Source organism: Carassius carassius, chromosome 5, assembly GCF_963082965.1.
Source record: "Carassius carassius chromosome 5, fCarCar2.1, whole genome shotgun sequence".
In the NCBI taxonomy this organism is placed as follows: Eukaryota; Metazoa; Chordata; class Actinopteri; order Cypriniformes; family Cyprinidae; genus Carassius; species Carassius carassius.
In genome coordinates, this window is record NC_081759.1 from 35,773,066 (window position 1) to 35,796,468 (window position 23,403).

The 23,403-nt window shown below is 38.9% G+C and overlaps 1 protein-coding gene across 4 annotated transcripts in view; it reads left to right on the forward strand.

Moving 5' to 3' along the window:
• osbp2b (oxysterol binding protein 2b) overlaps window positions 1-23,403 on the forward strand; it is a 68,107-nt gene that overhangs the window by 36,288 nt on the left and 8,416 nt on the right. For 3 of the 4 annotated variants that reach the window (XM_059550972.1, XM_059550970.1, XM_059550974.1), the window contains one exon: window positions 17,654-17,904. In XM_059550972.1, the coding sequence (XP_059406955.1) occupies window positions 17,654-17,904 (251 nt within the window). Of the gene's footprint in view, window positions 1-3,728; window positions 4,011-17,653; window positions 17,905-23,403 lie in introns of those variants that run through there. The other variant, XM_059550971.1, reaches the window with a different exon arrangement.

The window sequence follows — 23,403 nt, forward strand, 5'->3', positions numbered from 1 at the left end:
AGATCAACAAGAGAACAACAACAGTATACAAGTGCCATGACAAGTCTCAGTTAGTCTAGTACAGAACACATAGCCAGGGTTTTTTTTATTTTTTATATGAAAGACAAGAAAGGAAAGAAAAGTGCTAGTATTAAACTACCGCTTAGGTCGGGTCGGGTCAGATGACCTCTGGTTCAGGCCGGGCTCTGGCTTCAGTTTTAAGCCCTATTGACCTCTAACTTGAGTAGAATACTTTTTTTTTTTTTTAATACATGCCTTGTTGTATAGATTGGGGATAAAAACCAAAACAAATACATTAATATTTATTTTCAAATATTATATTAGTCACAGTTGAAATGCAACACTTGCTGAGAAGAAATTGTATGTGTGTTGGTCTTTGAGTTCAGATTTGCTTATTTAGATGGAAGCGTCTAATGTTGGAATCTAAAGATGTGCAAAACGATTGTGGTCAGAAGATCATGCATTAATTGCGACAGGCCTGTCTATGCTGTGCCGTCTGCCCTTCATTCTCTTCATCTGGTACACTCTTTATTTCTGTTGCCAATTATCAGACTCTATGAGTCACTGTGGCTGTTAGTCTTCAGCACAGGAACTCAGTGCTGGTAAGTGCTGGTCTGAAATGGCTGTGAAGGGAGAAGCTGAAAAAGTCTCCTCTTTATCAGCATGGAATTAAAAACTATCGTTTGATTAGGGGCTAAAAATGATTTAAAGGAGCATTTCACCCGTGGGAACATTGATCTTCATTGAAAGTGGGTCATATATGTAGTCGAAATCTATTAAAACTTTCGAATTTGGTGCCTTTTTGACCGAGTTATTACAGAAAGTAACTTTAGGGCTCATTTGTATGTAAAACCACAACTCCCACAATGCTACACATTTGCACAGCTCCACAAGCCACTGCCACTAATCCAGAACACCGCTGTTAGGCTGTTAGGCGATATTGTCTACAAGACATTGAGGACACAGTTAGCGATGTATGGTATTTACGTGCCACAGTAGTAAACAATGCCACAGTAAGCTTTTTGTGCATTAAAAAAGGTACTGCACAAACAGTTTACAGTTGACGTTACGTAACTTATTAACCGGGAATCATTTCGTGATAATAATGCTTGAAGAAATTGTGTACATTTCACGAAATGAATAATAAATAAAATTGAAACACTTATTTTACAGTTAGACGTCCATTTGTCCCTGCAGGCTTCGGCTGGCGTTTCCAGTTTACCTTCGGAATTCTGAAGTATGTCTCCAGGACGCCTCTGTCCATATGCGGGGCGAAACTAGGATGGTTCACAACGCAAACATCCGTGTCCTTGTCTGCCTCAGACATTTCTTCGAGGAGAAATTGGCATCTTTCAAATTCTTGCAGCAGACGGACTCGAGCTCTGTGTCCGTAGGCGCACAACGAGAGCACAGGCACCACCAGTCCGCACCAGCTCGAGCACACCCGGGCTCCTCGGACGCGACAGGCAGGTCTCCGGCCTCGGCTGCAGCCGCCGCCTCCTGTTCCTCCTCTGCGCTATATTGTGGCTCGTATAGATAGCCACGAACATCTGTTTCGAGCAACAGACTTTGAAAATCCTCTTTTTCCGTATCATGAGTTGTTCCTCCAGCCATTCTTGTAAATCTGACTCCATAAGCGCTTGTTAGCTTAGCTACATAGCTTCCAAACAAGATGGCGGATTTTCATTTTCGTTTCTGTAAGTTTAGTCCCACCCACTGATCTGTAATAGGCCTGTAGGGTGAGTGGGTCCCACCCCCTGGAATAATAATAAGCTAGTGTCTGTAGTCTCTACACTTTTCAATGAATTTTGACTTCCTGCTTATTATGACGCAAAATGACGATTTTTACGTCATAATAAGCAGGAAGTAAAACACTTAAATCCTTATTTCTCCCATCTCAGGGAAAAACAAAGGAAAATCCATGATCATTATAATATATGACTGGGTTTCTAACAATACAAAGCTAAATGCAAATGGGTGAAGTGATCCTTTAAAAAGGGTGGGCGCAAACACTTTCATGTGTCAGAAGTGGTTATTGTGTGTGTGTGTGTTAGAACACACACATTACTGATGGTGACCTTGCGGTGCAGCAATAATGTAATGGTGTATTGCACACTGGCAGGCGATTCTTCTAGTGTTTCTTTGTGTCTGTGTGTGTGTGTGTGTGTGTGTGTGTGTGTGTGTGAGTGATTGTTACAACACATCAGTGACCTTGCCCTGCTTTAAACATTCAGAGCATTGCAGCGGTCACAGAGCGCTGCTGGGACTGAACAGAGTGCCATCTTCTCAGCGATCATTTTCTGGACAGACTGTGTGTGTGTGTGCGTTTCTGAATTCAGGAGGGGTCTCTATATTTTCTTCCCAGCGGCGGTCCAGAAAAATACTTTTTTGAAATGGCTATAAATTTCCATCTGGGCATTAGGACTACTTTGTTTAAATTAAAAAAATCTAAAGTCCAAAAAAAATAGTGAATTGGTGAACTGACAAGCTGCGCAAATCCACGTTCATTATCAGCTTAGATTTGCGCAACTTGTCAGTAAACAACAGCTCCATGTAGTAACAGCTGCTCTATGTGAAATCACGTTCCTGATGGAAATTTACTGCTGATTAGATAACGGCTTTACTGACGAGATGCGCATTAATCTTCGGCAGATATATATTGTGCACCCCTACCATTTATATTTTTGGCTTAAAATAAGTAACAAAACTAACAAACAATGTACATAATCATCAAAACATTATTTTCATGAGCATAAAACATTAACTAGTTTCCTATTTGAGGACCCCTGTTCTATACGTTCTATATATGTACTAGGCACTGTTAGAATAATGATCAAATAGAATCTGATGAATAGAAACTTCAAAAGAACAGCATTTATAGGAAATAGAATTGTCTAATGCAGTGAAATTGACACCTCCCAGTTAGTCATAATCTGTGTACAAATTTCTAATAATTTTACATCTTCAACATTAAAATAGTATAGGATTATTTCAGTCTTTGTTAATATTATTACAGTTTTATGAATTTAATAATTTATATTCTTATAGTGTTTCAAAACTGACTGTGTTATAGTGTTTTGGTGAAATGTATTTAAAAAGTAGGAAAATGAAACCAGGTTTCCTAGAGCTGGTCTAACATGGCCTTTATGTTACAAAAATAAGAAAAGAAAAAGCTGAAATTTGTTCAGTTTTACTAAAAATCAACCCTTTGGGTGTAAAAGTTCCTGTAATTGAAGAAACATGTTATTCTCATCACTAAACTCAGGATAGCCATTGCAAGAGGTGTGTGTGTGTGTGTGTGTGTGTATGTGTGAAAGCAAGGACAGAAGGTGTGTTCAGTGGTCTATACAGTCAAGACAGCAGTGTACTGCAGACTACTGTGTCCCTCCCTCCCTCCCCCCCTCCCCTCGCTCTGTCCTACCCTACACTGCATTAAGCTGTGCACGAGGAGAGGAATGCCAATATGCTGTGCTATCATTGTGTGTGCGTACGCGTTCTGAAGGTGAGCCGGGATTGCGAGGATGTGAAATCAAGGCCGTTAAGGTCTATAATTGCACTGGCTCTAGAGAGAAGAGTTTGCTCTAGAAGGACGAGCGTGTGTGCATGCGCACGCTTGTGTGATGCCGGATGAGAAGACTCAGCAGTGTGGCCGCTTCCCCCTGCACTCAGCCAGCTGATATAGTAGTCCGGCATACTTCCTGTGCAGCGGTTGGTTGCGTAAGTGTATGCGAGCGTTTGAGGAGTGGAGAGGAGGGAAAGAGGAGCGGCAGGCCTGTAGAGTGGTGGAATGAAGAGTGGAGCATGCTGGGGGCCGGGAACGGTGCGCTCCTTCTGCAGCTCGGGCTGCATGAACCGCTTCAGCCAGGGTCAGTGCGCTCCCGCCGGAGGAAGAGGAGGAAGAGATGACACTTCCTCATCTTTATCGCATGCTCCTGCTCCTCTCGCTCTTGAACGGGCCCCGACTCGCTCCTATTCGTTCTGTCATCTCCTGAACCTCACCTGCCTCAGAGGTAGGATATGACCGATAAAACTCTGCTGTGTTCTGCTTTGATCAATGTCTGTAATTTTGATCTCCTGGGCGTCTTGCAAGGAAGTGTGTGGTCAGCACTTCCTCTCCCAGCCTCATTTTGGTGTCCAGAGGTTGATTGACGTGTCCAAGCACACTGTAATGCCCATGATGTTCTTGACATAGCTGTGGCGCTTGACTTTCTCTGAATCGTTCTCTGAATTGTAGTTGTGCGTAGATTGAAATGTTGCTGTCAGTAGTGTGATTGTGAATAAGCTCTTCTTTAGTACAGGACAAATATTCAGTCATGGCATCAATTTGTAGGACAGCCCGGCTAGTTGTCTTTGAGAGTTTGTAATAATAGAGATTTTAGATTTGTGAATAAAATAAGGTTTATGGTTGCCACTGCTAAAATTGACCAAAAAAAACATGCTGTCATACATCAGACATGAATTTTGAATTTTGACTGTTGTGTGCTTCAGAAACATAAGTTGCTACATAGCAAAATGCGATCCTTCAGAAATCATTCTAATATGCTGATTTGACAATCATACAGAATGATGACAGAATTATTATTATTGAACTTTAGTGAACCTTTATTTTAAAAGGACAGTTCAGCAGTTTTTTCAATGAGGAAGTTTGACACTTATGAATTTTGGACATAGAGGAGTGTCTGGGCCATGTTTCCTGATTAGTATTTTACCTTTCTCTTTCTCTCTGGTCATTTATTATGATTTAAGTTGTTGCATCATTAACAGAGTTGCTGTGCTCTACGTTTTATGTGTGAGAGAGTCTTGTGGGTCAGAGTGACATTGAAATGAAGGATACATTTCCTCCATGCAATCATACAATGGCATACATAAGGGTATATGCAAACATCGGTAACCCACTTAAGACATTATTGCGTAATTCAGTTCATGTGGTGATACCCATTTTCTGACATGATTGAGACACAAGCTCTGTGTCCTTCTGTGACTATTATGTGCAAAACAAGCATGCAGATTGTAATCTGTGACTGTACACACGGCTCTGTGAGTGTGTGAACTGATTCTCGTGACGTTGACAGTTGTCACTGTGATAATCTTTGATCTGATTTTGAACTAATAAATAAAATAAAATAAACCATTTGTCTCTTGCATGTCCTCCACACAAAAATCAATAATGCAGTTATACAGCAGCCTGTTTATTTAGTCAATAACCTTCATATGTTTTTAGAAAACACCACTTGTCAGCTTTTTAAGCTATAAATACATACTCATTTTTCTCTGCCTGTTGTAAGTTGGATATGAAGGTGAAAGATGTTAATTATGGTGGTGTGTGCAGTATGTTGACACAGTTTTACAGTATGACAAATCAGTTACGCCAATGTGTTTAGCTAGGATTAAATAAATGCATTGATGCATCTCTGTGGATTATCAAAACATCTTTTGCACTTACTATTGGCAGACAATTTTAAGTCATAGAAACATTTTCAAAAGTTGCTTTAAAAGAGTCGTTTCAGCTATACTGTAACTAAAATATCTTGAATCGTGTATGTTTTATATTTGGTTTATATTCTGCAATTTAAATAATAACCATGTTTTTTGCTTCATTACACAGCACATTTTTTGGAAGTTTAACCAAACCATTTTACTCTGCAAATAGTTAAGGTATCGAAATTATATTAGAAACGTGATATAATGTCACCGTCACTGTGTCATTAAACCCTGCAAGTTTGTTGCAGCTCTAATTGTAGTTTTGTTAGTGACCATTAACACCTTAATTCTCAGCTTAGACATCTTACAGTCAAAAGTACAGTCGTGGCCAAAAGTTTTGAGAATTACATAAATATTGGAAATTGGAAAAGTTGCTGCTTAAGTTTTTTATAATAGCAATTTGCATGTACTCCAGAATGTTATGAAGAGTGATCAGATGAATTGCATAGTCCTTCTTTGCCATGAAAATTAACTTAATCCCAAAAAAATCTTTCCACTGCATTTCATTGCTGTCATTAAAGGACCTGCTGAGATCATTTCAGTAATCGTCTTGTTAACTCAGGTGAGAATGTTGACGAGCACAAGGCTGGAGATCATTATGTCAGGCTGATTGGGTTAGAATGGCAGACTTGACATGTTAAAAGGAGGGTGATGCTTGAAATCATTGTTCTTCCATTGTTAACCATGGTGACCTGCAAAGAAACGCGTGCAGCCATCATTGCATTGCATAAAAATGGCTTCACAGGCAAGGATATTGTGGCTACTAAGATTGCACCTAAATCAACAATTTATAGGATCATCAAGAACTTCAAGGAAAGATGTTCATTTCTTGAAAAGAAGGCTTCAGGGCATCCAAGAAAGTCCAGCAAGCGCCAGGATCATCTCCTAAAGAGGATTCAGCTGCGGGATCGGAGTGCCACCAGTGCAGAGCTTGCTCAGGAATGGCAGCAGGCAGGTGTGAGCGCATCTGCACGCACAGTGAGGCCAAGACTTTTGGAAGATGGCCTGGTGTCAAGAAGGGCAGCAAAGAAGCCACTTCTCTCCAAAAAAAACATCAGGGGCAGATTGATCTTCTGCAGAAAGTATAGTGAGTGGACTACTGAGGACTGGGGCAAAGTCATATTCTCCGATGAAGCCCCTTTCCGATTGTTTGGGACATCTGGAAAAAGGCTTGTCCGGAGAAGAAAAGGTGAGCGCTACCATCAGTCCTGTGTTATGCCAACAGTAAAGCATCCTGACACCATTCATGTGTGGGGTTGCTTCTCATCCAAGGGAGTGGGCTCGCTCACAATTCTGCCCAAAAACACAGCCATGAATAAAGAATGGTACCAAAACACCCTCCAACAGCAACTTCTTCCAACAATCCAACAACAGTTTGGTGAAGAACAATGCATTTTCCAGCATGATGGAGCATCTTGCCAAAAGGCAAAAGTGATAACTAAGTGGCTCGGGGACCAGAATGTTGAAATTTTGGGTCCATGGCCTGGAAACTCCCCAGATCTTAATCCCATTGAGAACTCTTCCTCAAGAGGCGGGTGGACAAACTAAAACCCACTAATTCTGACAAACTCCAAGAAGTGATAATGAAAGAATGGGTTGCTATCAGTCAGGATTTGGCCAGAAGTTGATTGAAAGCATGCCCAGTCGAATTGCAGAGGTCCTCAAAAAGAAGGGCCAACACTGCAAATACTGACTCTTTGCATAAATGTCATGTTATTGTCGATAAAAGCCTTTGAAACGTATGAAGTGCTTGTAATTATATTTCAGTACATCACAGAAACAACTGAAACAAAGATCTAAAAGCAGTTTAGCAGCAAACTTTTTGAAAACTAATATTTATGTAATTCTCAAAACCAAAAAAAGCCACGACTGTAGTGATTTACAATGAGAATGCCTGTGATTTAGTTAATTGTTGTCTTGTCATCATACGACTGCTGGCTCTTGTTGGGAAAATATTGTTTCCAGCAGTAAGTAATGTACTGTTGATTCCCAGCAGTGGTGTCAGTCCTTATATAAAGCATTACGTCGATGAATTACCATGCTTTGAAATCAGTACATCACCTCTATTCTCATTCTTTCTGAGTTATATAATAAGAAGCTCTCAAAAATCTCCATTGCAGAGAGAAGCAGCGCCACCTTTAGAAGGAGTTTTACCATCTTCTGACCATATTTGCTGCTACTACAGAACAGAGCTTGGTGTCAAACCTTCAAAAGTACTTTTTTGTTAAGCACATTTGTTGTGGCCTAACCCTTGATTTCTGTTCGAACAGGAGCTGATCTGTAAATAATACTGTTTGACTGAAAGTAGAAATGACAGTGATTAATCCTTAGTCCTTAATCAGGTTTACCGATTTGTCAATCAAGATATGGCTGAGATTGTCTAGTGTCACTCTCTCATTATCCCTAATGGATCTGATGCCACTTGAGGGATGTTGAATCTTGCAAAATAGCTACGAGGAAAAAGGCACTCCAGCACCTGTTTTTCTCAGCACATTTAAATGCACATTTATGCATTTAGCAGATGCTTTTATTCAAAACAAAATAATTATGTAGAAGATTACGTAGCACTGCAATGAGCAGAATGCCATTTTCAATCTGTTCTAACCACTACAGAGTCTATCAAACAAACAGAATTACATTAGAACTACACTGTGCCTCCCTGAAATAGAGTCCATAGGCCAGGAAAGATTGGCATGTCACCACTGATTGTGACAAACTCTCTTGATGCATGATTGAGAGAATTCCTAACAACTGCATCACTTGCCTGCTACAGAAACTGTTCTGTATTTTAATGCCGTGGAACTGCAGAACGTGGTGAAGACAAGGTAGTCCATCACAGCACCCAGCATCCATGACATATATTCAGATAGATGACTTAAGATGACCGGATCATTCGGATCACCCTTAGGCATCTCAGTCGTTGCCTTTACAATCTGAGAAACAGAAGTGGCAAAATGGCTATTGTGCAACTTCTACCCACAGGCAATAAACATTCATCTTCACTGCTGTAAATCAATGACAGCAACAAACTTTACAAAAATCTTCTTTTTGAATGTTCTAGTATGGCTGTTGTTTTTATTCTGTTCAACAGTATTATTCACATGATAGTTTACAGGTCCCGTTCTTCGTGATCTCATGTTTTAAACTTTAGTTAGTGTGTAATGTTGTTGTTGGAGTATAAATAATGTCTGTAAAATTCTAAAGCTCAAAGTTCAATGCCAAGCAAGATATTTTATTTAACAGAATTCGCCTACAACGAACGACCCGTTTGGACTACATCCCTCTACTTCCTGCAGTAATGACGTCACTAGAACCGTTTTTGACTAACCTCCGACCACAGGAATAACCAAACAGGGGGGTGTGGTCTTGTTGCGCTCCGACGGAGAAGAGGAAGAGCTGCGTTTGTGTTTGCCATGTCGTCGAAACGCTGTTATTTTCATCGCAGAGTCCAATCATCTTTGTTTGGCCTTCCCAGGGACACTGTACTTAGAGATCAATGGTTACAATTTATGTTTAACTCGGTTCCTGAAAATTATAATCCACATGTAAAACTATGTGCAGCACATTTTTCTGAGGACAGCTTCCTCAATCTCAATCAGTTTAATGCCGGATTCGCACAAAGATTATTCTTGAAAGATGGAGAAAGATGGTTCCCTCTTTGTCTGGAGAATGTGTTGTTTATGGACCACAACCGGTAAGTGTATTTTATTATTTAAGTTGGTGCGTTTAACAGTTTCTGTACCTTATTACACAATGGGCAACGCATTTTAGCTTTGTTAACTAGATGTTAGGGCTGTGCAAAAAATCGAATGCAATTTTTCATGCGCATCTCGTCAGTAAAGGCGTTCTGTGATTAAAAGTACATCTCCAGCACGTGCGTTCAGATCAGGATTGCCAGGTTTTCAAAACAAATCCTGCCCACTTGTTTCTCAAAACTACTCCAAAACTAGCCCAATCGCGTTTCCAGGAGGGCAGTGTGCGCTCAGGTGCTGTCGAATCACAACACAGGAACCGCTGGCACAATCAGAACTCGTCACGTATTTCTGAAGGAGGGACTTTATAGAACAAGGAAGACATCAGCCCGTTTTTATGACAGTGAAAACAGCTGTATACAGATAAGTGTATTGTCAATGTCAATGTCAATGTCACCTTTATTTATATAGCGCTTTAAACAAATTACATTGCGTCAAAGCAACTGAACAACATTCATTAGGAAAACAGTGTCAATAATGCAAAAATGATAGTTAAAGGCAGTTCATCATTGGATTCAGTTATGTCATCTCTGTTCAGTTAAATAGTGTCTGTGCATTTATTTGCAATCAAGTCAACGATATCGCTGTAGATGAAGTGTCCCCAACTAAGCAAGCCAGAGGCGACAGCGGCAAGGAACCGAAACTCCATCGGTGGCAGAATGGAGAAAAAAACCTTGGGAGAAACCAGGCTCAGTTGGGGGGCCAGTTCTCCTCTGACCAGACGAAACCAGTAGTTCAATTCCAGGCTGCAGCAAAGTCAGATTGTGCAGAAGAATCATCTGTTTCCTGTGGTCTTGTCCTGGTGCTCCTCTGAGACTTGGGTCTTTACAGGAGATCTGTATCTGGGGCTCTAGTTGTCCTGGTCTCCGCTGTCTTTCAGGGATGTAGAGGTCCTTTCTAAGTGCTGATCCAGCATCTGGTCTGGATACGTACTGGATCCGGGTGACTGCAGTGACCCTCTGATCTGGACACAGACTGGATCTGGTGGCCACGGTGACCTCGGAACAAGAGAGAAACAGACAAATATTAGCGTAGATGCCATTCTTCTAATGATGTAGCAAGTACATAGGTTGTTATGGGAAGTGTTTCCGGTTCCGGTTTACCTAATTAATGCAGCCTAAAAATCCTTTAACGGATTTGGATAATAAAAGCATATTAGTATGTTATGTGTATGCCAGGTTAAAGAGATGGGTCTTTAATCTAGATTTAAACTGCAAGAGTGTGTCTGCCTCCCGAACAATGTTAGGTAGGTTATTCCAGAGTTTGGGCGCCAAATAGGAAAAGGATCTGCCGCCTGCAGTTGATTTTGATATTCTAGGTATTATCAAATTGCCTGAGTTTTGAGAACGTAGCGGACGTAGAGGATTATAATGTAAAAGGAGCTCATTCAAATACTGAGGTGCTAAACCATTCAGGGCTTTATAAGTAATAAGCAATATTTTAAAATCTATGCGATACTTGATAGGGAGCCAGTGCAGTGTTGACAGGACCGGGCTAATATGGTCATACTTCCTGGTTCTAGTAAGAACTCTTGCTGCTGCATTTTGGACTAGCTGTAGTTTGTTTACTAAGCGTGCAGAACAACCACCCAATAAAGCATTACAATAATCTAACCTTGAGGTCATAAATGCATGGATTAACATTTCTGCATTTGACATTGAGAGCATAGGCCGTAATTTAGATATATTTTTGAGATGGAAAAATGCAGTTTTACAAATGCTAGAAACGTGGCTTTCTAAGGAAAGATAGCACACCTAGGTTCCTAACTGATGACGAAGAATTGACAGAGCAACCATCAAGTCTTAGACAGTGTTCTAGGTTATTACAAGCAGAGTTTTTAGGTCCTATAATTAACACCTCTGTTTTTTCAGAATTTAGCAGTAAGAAATTACTCGTCATGCAGTTTTTTATATCGACTATGCAATCCATTAGTTTTTCAAATTGGTGTGTTTCACCGGGCTGCGAAGAAATATAGAGCTGAGTGTCATCAGCATAACAGTGAAAGCTAACACCATGTTTCCTGATGATATCTCCCAAGGGTAACATATAAAGCGTGAAGAGTAGCGGCCCTAGTACTGAGCCTTGAGGTACTCCATACTGCACTTGTGATCGATAGGATACATCTTCATTCACTGCTACGAACTGATGGCGGTCATATAAGTACGATTTAAACCATGCTAATGCACTTCCACTGATGCCAACAAAGTATTCAAGTCTATGCAAAAGAATGTTGTGGTCAATTGTGTCAAACGCAGCACTAAGATCCAATAAAACTAATAGAGAGATACACCCACGATCAGATGATGAGAGCAGATCATTTGTAACTCTAAGAAGAGCAGTCTCAGTACAATGATACGGTCTAAATCCTGACTGGAAATCCTCACATATACCATTTTTCTCTAAGAAGGAATATAATTGTGTGGATACCACCTTTTCTAGTATCTTGGACAGAAAAGGGAGATTCGAGATTGGTCTATAATTAACTAGTTCTTTGGGGTCAAGTTGTGGTTTTTTGATGAGAGGCTTAATAACAGCCAGTTTGAAGGTTTTGGGGACATGTCCTAATGACAATGAGGAATTAATAATAGTCAGAAGAGGATCTATGACTTCTGGAAGCACCTCTTTCAGGAGCTTAGATGGAATAGGGTCTAACATACATGTTTTTGGTTTAGATGATTTAACAAGTTTATACAATTCTTCCTCTCCTATGGTAGAGAATGAGTGGAACTGTTCCTCAGGGGGTCTATAGTGCACTGTCTGATGTGATACTGTAGCTGACGGCTGAATGGTTGCAATTTTATCTCTAATAGTATCGATTTTAGAAGTAAAGTAGTTCATAAACTCATTACTGCTGTGGTGTTGGGAAATGTCAACACTTGTTGAGGCTTTATTTTTCGTTAATTTAGCCACTGTATTGAATAAATACCTGGGGTTATGTTTGTTTTCTTCTAAAAGAGAAGAAAAGTAATCGGATCTAGCAGTTTTTAATGCTTTTCTGTAGGATATGTTACTTTCCCGCCAAGCAATACGAAATACCTCTAGTTTTGTTTTCCTCCAGCTGCGCTCCATTTTTCGGGCTGCTCTCTTTAGGGTGCGAGTATGCTCATTATACCATGGTGTCAAACTGTTTTCCTTAACCTTCCTTAAGCGTAAAGGAGCAACTTTATTTAAAGTGCTAGAAAAGAGAGAGTCCATAGTTTCTGTTACATCATCAAGTTGTTCTGAGGTTTTGGATATGCTAAGGAATTTGGATACATCAGGAAGATAACTTAAAAAGCAGTCTTTTGTGTTAGAAGTGATGGTTCTTCCATACTTGTAACAAGAAGTAGAATTTACAATTTTGGCTATATGAATTTTGCAAAGAACTAAATAATGATCTGAGATATCATCACTTGGCTGAATAATTTCAACACCATCAACATCAATTCCATGTGACAGTATTAAATCTAGAGTATGATTTCGACAATGAGTAGGTTCTGAAACGTGTTGTCTAACACCAATAGAGTTCAGAATGTCTATAAATGCTGATCCCAATGCATCGTTTTAATTATCAACATGGATATTAAAATCACCAACTATTAAAACTTTATCTGCAGCCAGAACTAACTCAGATGTAAAATCACCAAACTCTTTAATAAAGTCTGTATGGTGCGCTGGTGGCCTGTATACAGTAGCCAGTACAAACATAACAGGGGATTTATCATTAACATTTGTTTCTTTGGATAATTTTGTATGAAGTACCATTACTTCAAACGAGTTATACTTGTAGCCTGCCCTCTGAGAAATCCTGAAAACGTTGTTATAAATTGAAGCAACACCTCCACCTTTGCCTTTTAGACGTGGCTCATGTTTATAACAGTAATCTTGGGGGGTGGACTCATTTAAAATAATGTAATCATCAGGTTTTAGCCAGGTTTCTGTCAAACAGAGTACATCTATATTATGATCAGTGATCATATTATTTACAAAAAGTGTTTTCGTAGAAAGGGATCTGATATTCAATAAGCCAAGCTTTATCATTTGTTTATCCATATTGCTTCTGTTTTTTATTTGTTGAACCTCAATTAAATTGTTAATCTTAACTTGGTTTGGACGTTTTTTGTTTTTTCTAGTTCGGGGAACAGACACAGTCTCTATAGTGTGATATCTAGGTGAAAAAGTCTCTATGTGCTGAGAATTAACTGACCTCTGTGACGGGAGGCAGCTAGCAGACGGTCGGTTTAGCCAGTCTGTCTGCTTCCTGACCTGGGCCCCAGTTAGTCAAGTATAAACACTAAGACTATTTGCCATATTTCTAGAGAGAAGAGTGGCGCCACCCCAGGAGGGATGAAGACCATCTCTTTTAAACAAGTAAGGTCTGCCCCAAAAGCTCGTCCAATTGTCTATGAAACCTATGTTATTCTGTGGGCACCACTTAGACATCCAGCCATTGAGTGATGACAATCTGCTATGCATCTCATCACCACGGTAAGCAGGGAGGGGACCAGAGCATATTACAGTGTCTGACATCGTGCTTGCAAGTTCACACACCTCTTTAATGTTATTTTTAGTGATCTCCGACTGGCGAAGTCGAACATCATTAGCGCCGGCATGAATAACAATCTTACTGTATTTACGTTTAGCATTAGCCAGCACTTTTAAATTTGCCAAGATGTCGGGCGCTCTGGCTCCCGGTAAACATTTGACTATGGTGGCTGGTGTCTCTATATTCACGTTCCGTACAATAGAATCACCAATAACTAGAGCACTTTCATCAGGTTTCTCAGTGGGTGCATCACTGAGTGGGGAGAACCTGTTTAATGTTTTGATCGGAACAGAAGAGCGGTGTTTTGACCCACGACTACGCTGCCTCACCGTCACCCAGTTGCCCTGCTGCTGGGGCTCTGTTTCCGGAACCGAACAATGTACAGGAATCCCTGAGCTAGACGCATCCAAAGCCGTATCTAGAGCCCTAACATTTTTACTGTCCTCAATTAAAGTTTGGATGCGTGTCTCTAATTCTGAAATCTTCTCTGTCAGCCTAACTATTTCCCTGCATTTATCACATGTGAATCCCTCATCAGCGACAGAGATAGATAAACTGTACATGTGGCAAGAGGTGCAAGAAACAATGATAGGAGAAGCCATTACTCACCGTGCTAGATGAAAATTTTTACTGCGGTTGTTTGATGAACTTGTGAAAAACTGGAGCGAGGGAGAGGAGAAAAGAAATCAGCGATAGGTTCGAATGAAGACGCTAATGACAAACTAACGAGTGCTAACACTTTGCAGGTGTACTGCACTCACGGAAATAAAATAAAAGTGAACGATCAAAGTTAATCTGATAAGATTGATCGATAATATCAGAAATATGGTGTGAATTAAGTTATATTTTACCACTTTAAAAAACAGAGAGTGATAGTAAGATAAAGATTCTAGAGAAATGATAGAGGTGATAAAAAAAAGAGGAGGTGATATACATTAGTTTTATATGTTTGATAGACTCATATTAAACACTGCCAGCTACTCATTGCAGTGCTACATAATCTATATCTGCATCATCACGTTTCAACTGCAGCACGTCCATCTGATCTGGCTGTTCATGTGTTGATGTTTTCTGCCTTCTGCAGCTTTTATCCTTCAAACGGATGAAAGCTGGTGAGATTGTATCCATAGATCCTTAATAAATAATCATACAAGTTGATGCACACTTGATGTGGTTTCTAAAAGGGCTTGGCAGTTAGGAAATTCTCCTTTGACATGCACTTTGTATGGATTTTTATTTTTACATATTGGAGTAGCATTTGAGCATTTTCTATAGTAAAATTATAATCTATTGCATTTAATACTTACTACTACTTTTCTCTGTAAGTAGATGTTTGTGTGCGCAGTTTAATGACTGTGATATATATCTAGAAACAGACCTCTACACTGATTGGTGCCTTGCAGCAGGTTAAGGCCTGTTAGTGTTATAAAATAGCAAGCCACCTTGTCCTTCTGTCGGACAGGTCCCATACTGAGAATCTTCTGTGGAAATGAGCTGGAATCTCCCTATAGCAGCTGCACATTACCCTCAGACCTTCATCAGCAGCTCTTCCAAACACAGGGTGAAAACTACTCTTAATGTAAAGCTGTGTGGGTTTTTTTTTCTGGCTAAATGTGTGCTCAAGATTAAACCCAACAGAAGAATGGAAAGATATGTTCTGAAATGAAACACTAGTGTGCTTTATACTGTGCAGTATAATGTATATTGCATATAATTAGTATGTGAAATAATATGCAACAATAACATGCACTAATGGACATTTTATTTACAGCAAATATATATTTATGAATATGCATCGCATAAATATATGCATATGTATGTATATGTATGCATGATCCAGATATTCCACACACACATTCAAATTTACATACTGTGCACAATATAGGCCTATGCACTGCATGGAAAGTGCTTATTATGGTAATATTGTTAGTAACACAGAGTCACACAGTTCACAAATATGTGATGTAAGTGCAGTGTCAGCCAGTGTGTGTGTGTGTGTGTGTCTGTGTGTTAGTGGCTAATGGAAATAGATAAAAGAAGAAGCTCTAGAAATGGACGATTTGATTGTCAGCGTTTAGACTCTCAAGATGTCATTCTGTTGCTGTTTAAATTAAAACAGTCAATAACAGTCTCAAGGCCAGTGGCTGATAAACCAGCACAACAATGAATCGAGAAGCAGGAGAGACCTTTTACTGCATAATAATTATCTGGTATTAAGTCATAGAAGACTCTCGTTTAGTTAGCATGTAGCTATACTTTCTACAGGAAGTGGCCTAAAGTGACCCTCTTTCTTCTCCTCAGTGTTTTCTATCTGCCCATGTTGTTGAGTCATGAGAAGGTTAATGTGTTCAGTCTCGGAACAGTTTGCTGACGGATGCTCTGCTCTCTGCTGAGGAGGGAGGAACACAGTCAAATCAATCTCACCCTTGCCCCGCTCTGCTACTCTGGATGAGGTTGCCATGTCCTCTTTTCTCACATGCACTATGACATGTCTGTTTTCCAAATGGTCTTTTTTTGTGTTTGTTGTTGTTGTCAGAGATGAGAAACAGTATCATTTCTTTGAGAAATTGTTTTCTAAGTACATTGTGGTGTAATAAACGTGTCTGTCTCATGGCATCCATTTTCCATGATCCTGTCATGGCCTCAACTCAGCTTCAGGATCTCATCTCTGCCCTGATGCGTTTTCTCCATTTGTGTCAGTGGAAGGGAGCCATTGTGTGTGTGAGCGTGTCCACTCATGTCAATGGACTTTAATGATGGCAGCTGTGGAACCGTGCAAAGTTAACACATTTCAGCATCCAAATTATTTATCATTTATTTTTAGCACGTCCTATCCTCTAAAAAATGTTTATAGCCTAGACATCACAAGTGATGCTGGTGACCAGTAAAGTCACACTAAGGCACTTTTTTTTACTGATAGTTATTGAAATGAATGCAGTATCATAAAAGCTAAAGTTTTTGGTCTACAAAGGAATAGAGTCCAGTTGAAATGTTGTTTGGAACTTGCATGCATACATGCAAAAAAGAGCATTCTCCAATAGAGAGGATGGCGTAATTTTTGTAGGCCAACAATGTTAGCATTGCATTGGGTCCCTTGGCAAAAAGCCAATTGGCTTTATTGATTATTGCAGAAAATTGATTCCGGAATACAATCGGCTGACATAACAATCTAAAGTTAAGCATAAACAATCACTGCATGACTTCAGTGCACCAACTTTTATGTCATAGAAAACTTTAAAATATAAAAATTGAGCTTATGTTAACCACAGACCTCCAGGTATTAAAACGATAACCCATTGATTGGGGGCAATGAAACCAGAAGTTCACAAATGCTGACTTATTTTGGAGGTTTTAAGAACAAAGTGCTTATAGCCTAATTAATTTGACCACTGAAGACAATTTACAAAACATTTTCTTTTGTCAAAATACTAATTTCTTTTGGTGTAAAACATCATTAAATTGCTTGAAATGATATTTGTTTCTGCTTCTTCAGTCCTCACCCTATATATTGTCAACTGATAAGTCTTGTCAGTGTGTTCTCCAGTATGACTTAATTAGAAAACCCAGTTTTATCTGAGACATCCAGGTTTATTAACCGGTAATATTTTGTGAGAAGTCACTATCTCTTAAAACTGTCCACCATCTTTGTGTGTGTGTGTTGATTTGGATGTTTGTGCTCTGTTTGGATAAGCTGTAATATTGACTGGGTGCCTGCTGTCAGGGCCTCAGCCACCTGTAAAATCAGTATTAATTAAAGAGGGAAATTAGGAGGAGCTGTGGTAAAAAAAACAGCTGGAAAAACACATTGTGTGGACATGGGATGTTTTTTTTCCTGTTTTAAAGGTATATGTTCACCCAATAATGAAATTTGCTCCCATCCCTCTCTCTGTTTTAGATGACTCTGCGGACGAGGAGCCCACAACTCAGTCAGACCAAAGTGAGATCCAGGGTACTCTCAAGACTCTGGCCAGTAAGTTGGATGACTTGAGCACGTGCAATGATCTGATAGCCAAGCATGGTGCGGCTCTGCAGCGGTCTCTGAGTGAGCTCGAGACCTTACGTGTGCCTCTGGAGGGAGGAGAGAAAATCAAGGCTGTCAACGAGAGAGCCACCCTCTTTCGCATCACTTCCAATGCTATGATCAATGTAAGTAGAACTGACTTTCTGTTATTACACAATATGAGTTGGGTCAGGTTTCAGTTTGTAAAGAACTAATAGTCTTATTCAGCAGGGTTTCAGTAAAGACCTACACTGATACAAAAGATTTCTTGTTCAAACAAATGCTGTCAGGAATTCCTGTTGAACTTGAGTATCCTGAAAACAATATTTCTTGACTTCCCAATCAGCATATTACAATGGTTTCTGAAGGATCATGTGACACTGAAGACTGGAGTAATGGGCATTACAGGAATACATTCAATTTTAAAATATATTCAAATATAAAACTTGTTATAATTTTGTTTTCTTTTGTAATAATAATTCACAATATTACTATTTTTACTGTGTTTTTGATCTGACTGTAGCCTTGGTGAACATAACTGACTTAAAAAAATAAATAAATAAATGCTTTCAGTTTAGTATATGTTATTAAAATGTGTATACTGACAATATAACAACCGATAAGATTGCTTTGATTTTGAAAACATTTTATTCTTGGAGCTGGAGAAATGTGTCTCCTTTTTATGAAACAATGGGCCCTATTTTAATGATCTAAATGCACAGTGTAAAGCGCACGGCGCAGGTGCACTCAGGGCCAAATCCAAATCCTGTCCAAATCCACGTTTGCTATTTTAACGATGGAAAACCGGTGGGCACACCCGGGTGCATGGTCTAAACGGGTTGTCCCTGTTCTCTTACTGAGTAATGGGTGTTTTTTTGGGCGTAACATGCAATAAACCAATCAGAGTCTCATCTTCCATCCCCTTTAAGAGCCAGTTGCGCTTGTGCCATGACGGATTTGCTATTTACACGGCGGAATTTGGCAAGCGCAAAGACAGAACGCGTCTCCAAGATGAAACGGAGCTGCTCGTGTGCGAGCAAATAGATTGCCTAATTCTGATACATGCGATGACTATCCATTATGACATGTAGGTACTTTTATATTTAATTAGCCTACAAAAAATTCTTATGCATTGCAATCCTTACATTTTTGTGTGCTGCTGTGCGTCCCTGTGTTTAATAAGCAGCGTGTATGCGCGTTGCGGACTAACTCGCTCTTTAAATAACAAAGAAAAAACATTGCGCCAGACTTTAGACCAGGTTTGAGTTGTTCTATGGCGCAGTCTATTTTCAGCTCCTTAAAATAGCAATGGGCCTGAACACACCTCTTTTTTAGACCAAAACACCCATTGGCGCGCAAATGGCATCAAAAGCATTTGCTAATTAAACGACATGACACTGGATGGGAAAATGCGAACGGCGCCAGACTGAAACTAGCAATCACACTTGCGGGTGTATCATACTTATCATACTTGCCGGGTGTATGATAAGGCCCAATGAGTCTAAGCACTGTCTGACTTTGTTCAAATTAAGAATTGTGTTTAGTCATCTAGACAGTGTTTTCCTCTGTCCTTAGTTATATGGTCAATATGAATAAGTGATGTTCAGAAATAATGGCTGGAAAGAATGTGGTTCATTTATCACAATGGACAATTTGGAATCTTACCCAACCATACTTCATCAAACAGATTCATATCTGAAACAAGCTCCAGAACAGAATACAACAGCAGCTTTACTTTGAATCTTTTTCAGAGCAAATCCCCATCTGTCTCTGTTTTTCAAATTTGATGTTCAGTGTCGCTCTAAAGGCAAATGTTGTTGCAGATACAAAGATAGTTTTTGATAGATGATATATGGATCAGAGCTAGTTAGATAGGTAGAGCCTCCACTGACATGATCAATACAGGTCTAGGAATAGCTCTCAGTTTTGCGGATGTCCTCTGTGTCTTTGATTTCCTAAATCAAACTCTGGATAGGTATCACTACTCACTGTCATGGAAGTCAATATTAGAGGTGATTTTGTCTCGTGTGTTCCATTTCTACTTTGACAAACTGAATTCATCTATCTTAGGTGAATGAGATTTCATGCTGTTTATTTGGATTTGTTTGGATTTCGAGAGGATTTTGCATCGACTGGTTCATATTCATTGAATATACATCGACTGCATCATAATTGGGATTGTTGGTACACAACTTGAATACAAACCTCACTAGTTTTCACAGCGAGGTGTACATTACAGGTAACTTAACAAAAAATGTTCAACTACATTTTTGAAACCCATTAAAATAGGCATAATTTTGAAGTAAAATGTGTCTTAATATTTATTGATAAACAAAGTGAAATTGAACATTTCCATGCACATTTAGTTTCATGTTAAAAATGTGATTATGTCCATACTGTGAGCATCTCAAAAATCACCAAAGAGTTTCTATATTTCTCCTATTTAAAACTTGACTCTTGACTCTCGAGATGCTAACGGTCTAATCAGATTCAATTCATTGTGCTAAGCTAAGCTAAAAGTGCTACCACCAGACCTGGAGATCGGCTGAATGGATTCGAAAACCGTAAAACTCAACTGTTTAACTCTGGGGGAGTTGGAAAATCGGCCTATTTTCAAAAAGTGGAGTGTTAAAGTGGAGTGTTCCTTTAAGTGTCCAAATAGTTTTTGAGCTGCTGTGTTTGTTTAGAAGTATAGTTTCACAAAACAAAAGTACATTTATAAGTGAAACTCTATCTAGGTTCTGGACATGTTGAAATATTATTGGGAATCTCACAGAATTTCACATCTTTCAATTTTACACACTGAATCACATGGCTCTCCCTCCTCCTCAGCCATTTAAATGGCATTTTTCAGATATGTGGATGTATGACACACACTCTTTCCTCTAAGCTCTTCCTGAAGTCACGAGCAGTTGGGGCCCAGGGCCTCACTCAGCATAAAAAAAGTGGAAGTTTGCATATGTTAAAGGTGAGGAGCTGTAGTTTCATAAATGTGTGAGGAAGCCACAGTCACATGCTAAGCGTAGCACAGAGTATCCTCTCTCACAGCAGAGCTCTGGACACTTAGTGCTGACAGGAGTCAGGTAAGGGCTGGTTTGTTGCTTTGTTTGTGGACTTTAAGGTCAAAGAGTGATGCAAAAACCTATACTATTGCTTTTGAACTATGTTCTGTACAAGGTCCAAAATTGGAACCTGCAAAGCACCAAATGTAAGTAAAAATGGGCTTTGTGAGTAAATAAATCTTGTGAGTTGTAGTGCTTTCAAACGATTAACCGTGATTAATCACATCCAAAATAAAAGTTTTTATTCACATAATATATGTGTGTGTGTTGTGTATATTTATTATGTATATATAAATACACACACACACACACACACACACAGCATATATTTAGAAAATATTTACATTATTTACATGTACATATTTATATTCATATAATTTAAATCATATATAAATATATTTAATATACAAATGTAAAAACAATTTCTGGAATATATACATGCATTTGTCTGTATTTATATATACATAATAAATATACACCATACACACACATATATTATGTACACAAAAACTTCTCTTTTGGATGCAATTAATCACGATTAATCGTTTGACAGCACTAGTGAGTTGGCTTGAGACTTTATTAGGGAATGTAACATAATACCTACTTTAAGTCAAAAGGAAAAATGTCTTTCTGATGATTGCTGATGTAAATGATGTGAGTTATTAAAATGCCCATTTTGTTATAAATTGAGCTCAGTTATCTTTGTCAGTGTGGTTCCTGATAAATCCGGCAGACTGGGGTCAGTCAGATGAGTCGTGTCATTGTGCCTCCATATGAGACTAGGGAGATGGACAAAGAAACATTGATCAAGAGAGAGAAGAAGAAGAGAGTACAGATACCCAGAGGCAGTGACACTGTAAAAGATGTGATTGGTTGTGACTGCGAGCTGTCTTAGTGATTTTGTGGCTGTACTGTAGTCTCAGTTATTAATGTGATTGATTGAGCTCTTATGAGAGACATGCTCTCACGGAAACTGTGTTAGATTACAGAAGCTATTTTTAGTGAAACCTATGTGTGGTGTGGGTTGTTATTCTTAATAATGAGCAATAACATGCTGTTTGGCATACATTGCACTATTTGCAGTGAAAAAATTGCTAGGTTTTCAGTTTTCTATGCTATGGAATGAGAACACGGAATAATTGAATTGGGATGAATAATGACACTGTATTGTCTTATGGAATTATAACTGAATTTATTCTTATCTAATTGAATAATTTTGCAGCATTGAGGCTGTTTCTTCTGTTTATAACTGAAATGCTGGTTCGAAGCGATCTATATTGTATAAAGCTCTATATAAATAAATGTTACTTGACTACAGAAAGAAAAAAGCTCTTTAAAATCTAACTTCTTTCTCCTCAATAACAAAATTAAATAGAGAGCAAAAGGAGACGTATAGAAATCATCTGAGCCAAATCAAACCGAACCATGACTGTGAACTCAAAAAAGTCTAATGAGGTGTGAAAGAGCAATAACATTTTCCTGTGGGTACAAGCATGTGACTGTTTTGTGTCCGTGTTACTGACCAGGAGTAACCTCTCTTAGATGATTATATTACTCAATGCTGCTAATCCGAGACTCAACTAAAAAAAAGCACGACTCAGCTCATAGACAGTCTGTATGTTTGCATGTTTCTGAACGTGCTCTGGCCATCAGATTTACTCTTTCACTTCTGCTTTGAGTTGAACCAGAGCTATACGACTCGTGATTGATGTCATCAGATCTTTTCAACATTTTTTCATAGACATGTCAAATAGAATTTTTTAGAAGTTGTGAAGCATTTCACAGACATTTCGATAAGAACAATAAAGGAGAAAAAAACTAGAAGAAAGACGGAGAAAGGAAGGCATTAGGGACCATTTTTATGTGGAAACAGGTGAATTCATGTGTGGTGCCTACGGCAGGAGGACAGATAAGATCCCTAGAGAATTGGGAGCCGGGATTATCGTGATGGAGATAGCGAGGGAAAACAGAGAGACAACGAGGATGTGGAGGCAAAAGAAACAAATGGTATTTACATATGGTGTTAACCTCCAAATACAGTATATTACTGTACAATATTTTTTTTAATGACTAAAATATGCTGTATATAGGTGTATATCCCACACATCATGAATCGCATAATCTTTAACAATTTTGAATACAATAATGTCATTAAACATATTTATAATTTGTTGTAAAACTTTTAAATTTTGTCGTAAATCTCATTTAAAATAACATTTATTTATTTAAAACCTTTTAATTAAAAAAGAAACGATTTTAAAGGACTATTTGTTTTTCTTGGTCTTTTTATATATTTTTTTATAATTTTTAATATTTTATTAAAACATTCAGAAGCTCTGTAGTGAATGTGGTTACATTTATCTAGTTTTGATTCATTAAAGAAACCCATGTGGTTTGTTCCGCTGATCCAAACATGAATGACTCTTGATGCTTAGTCCCACCCCGTGCCCAGATTGGTGTCCAGATAAACCCAACCAATGAAATGCTTTTGGGCTTCTTTGGAACTTTTTTAGTGAAAGTATTCGTGCACATACAAACAAACATAAAAATAACCCATGCACAGCAGAACACATGACGAATAAC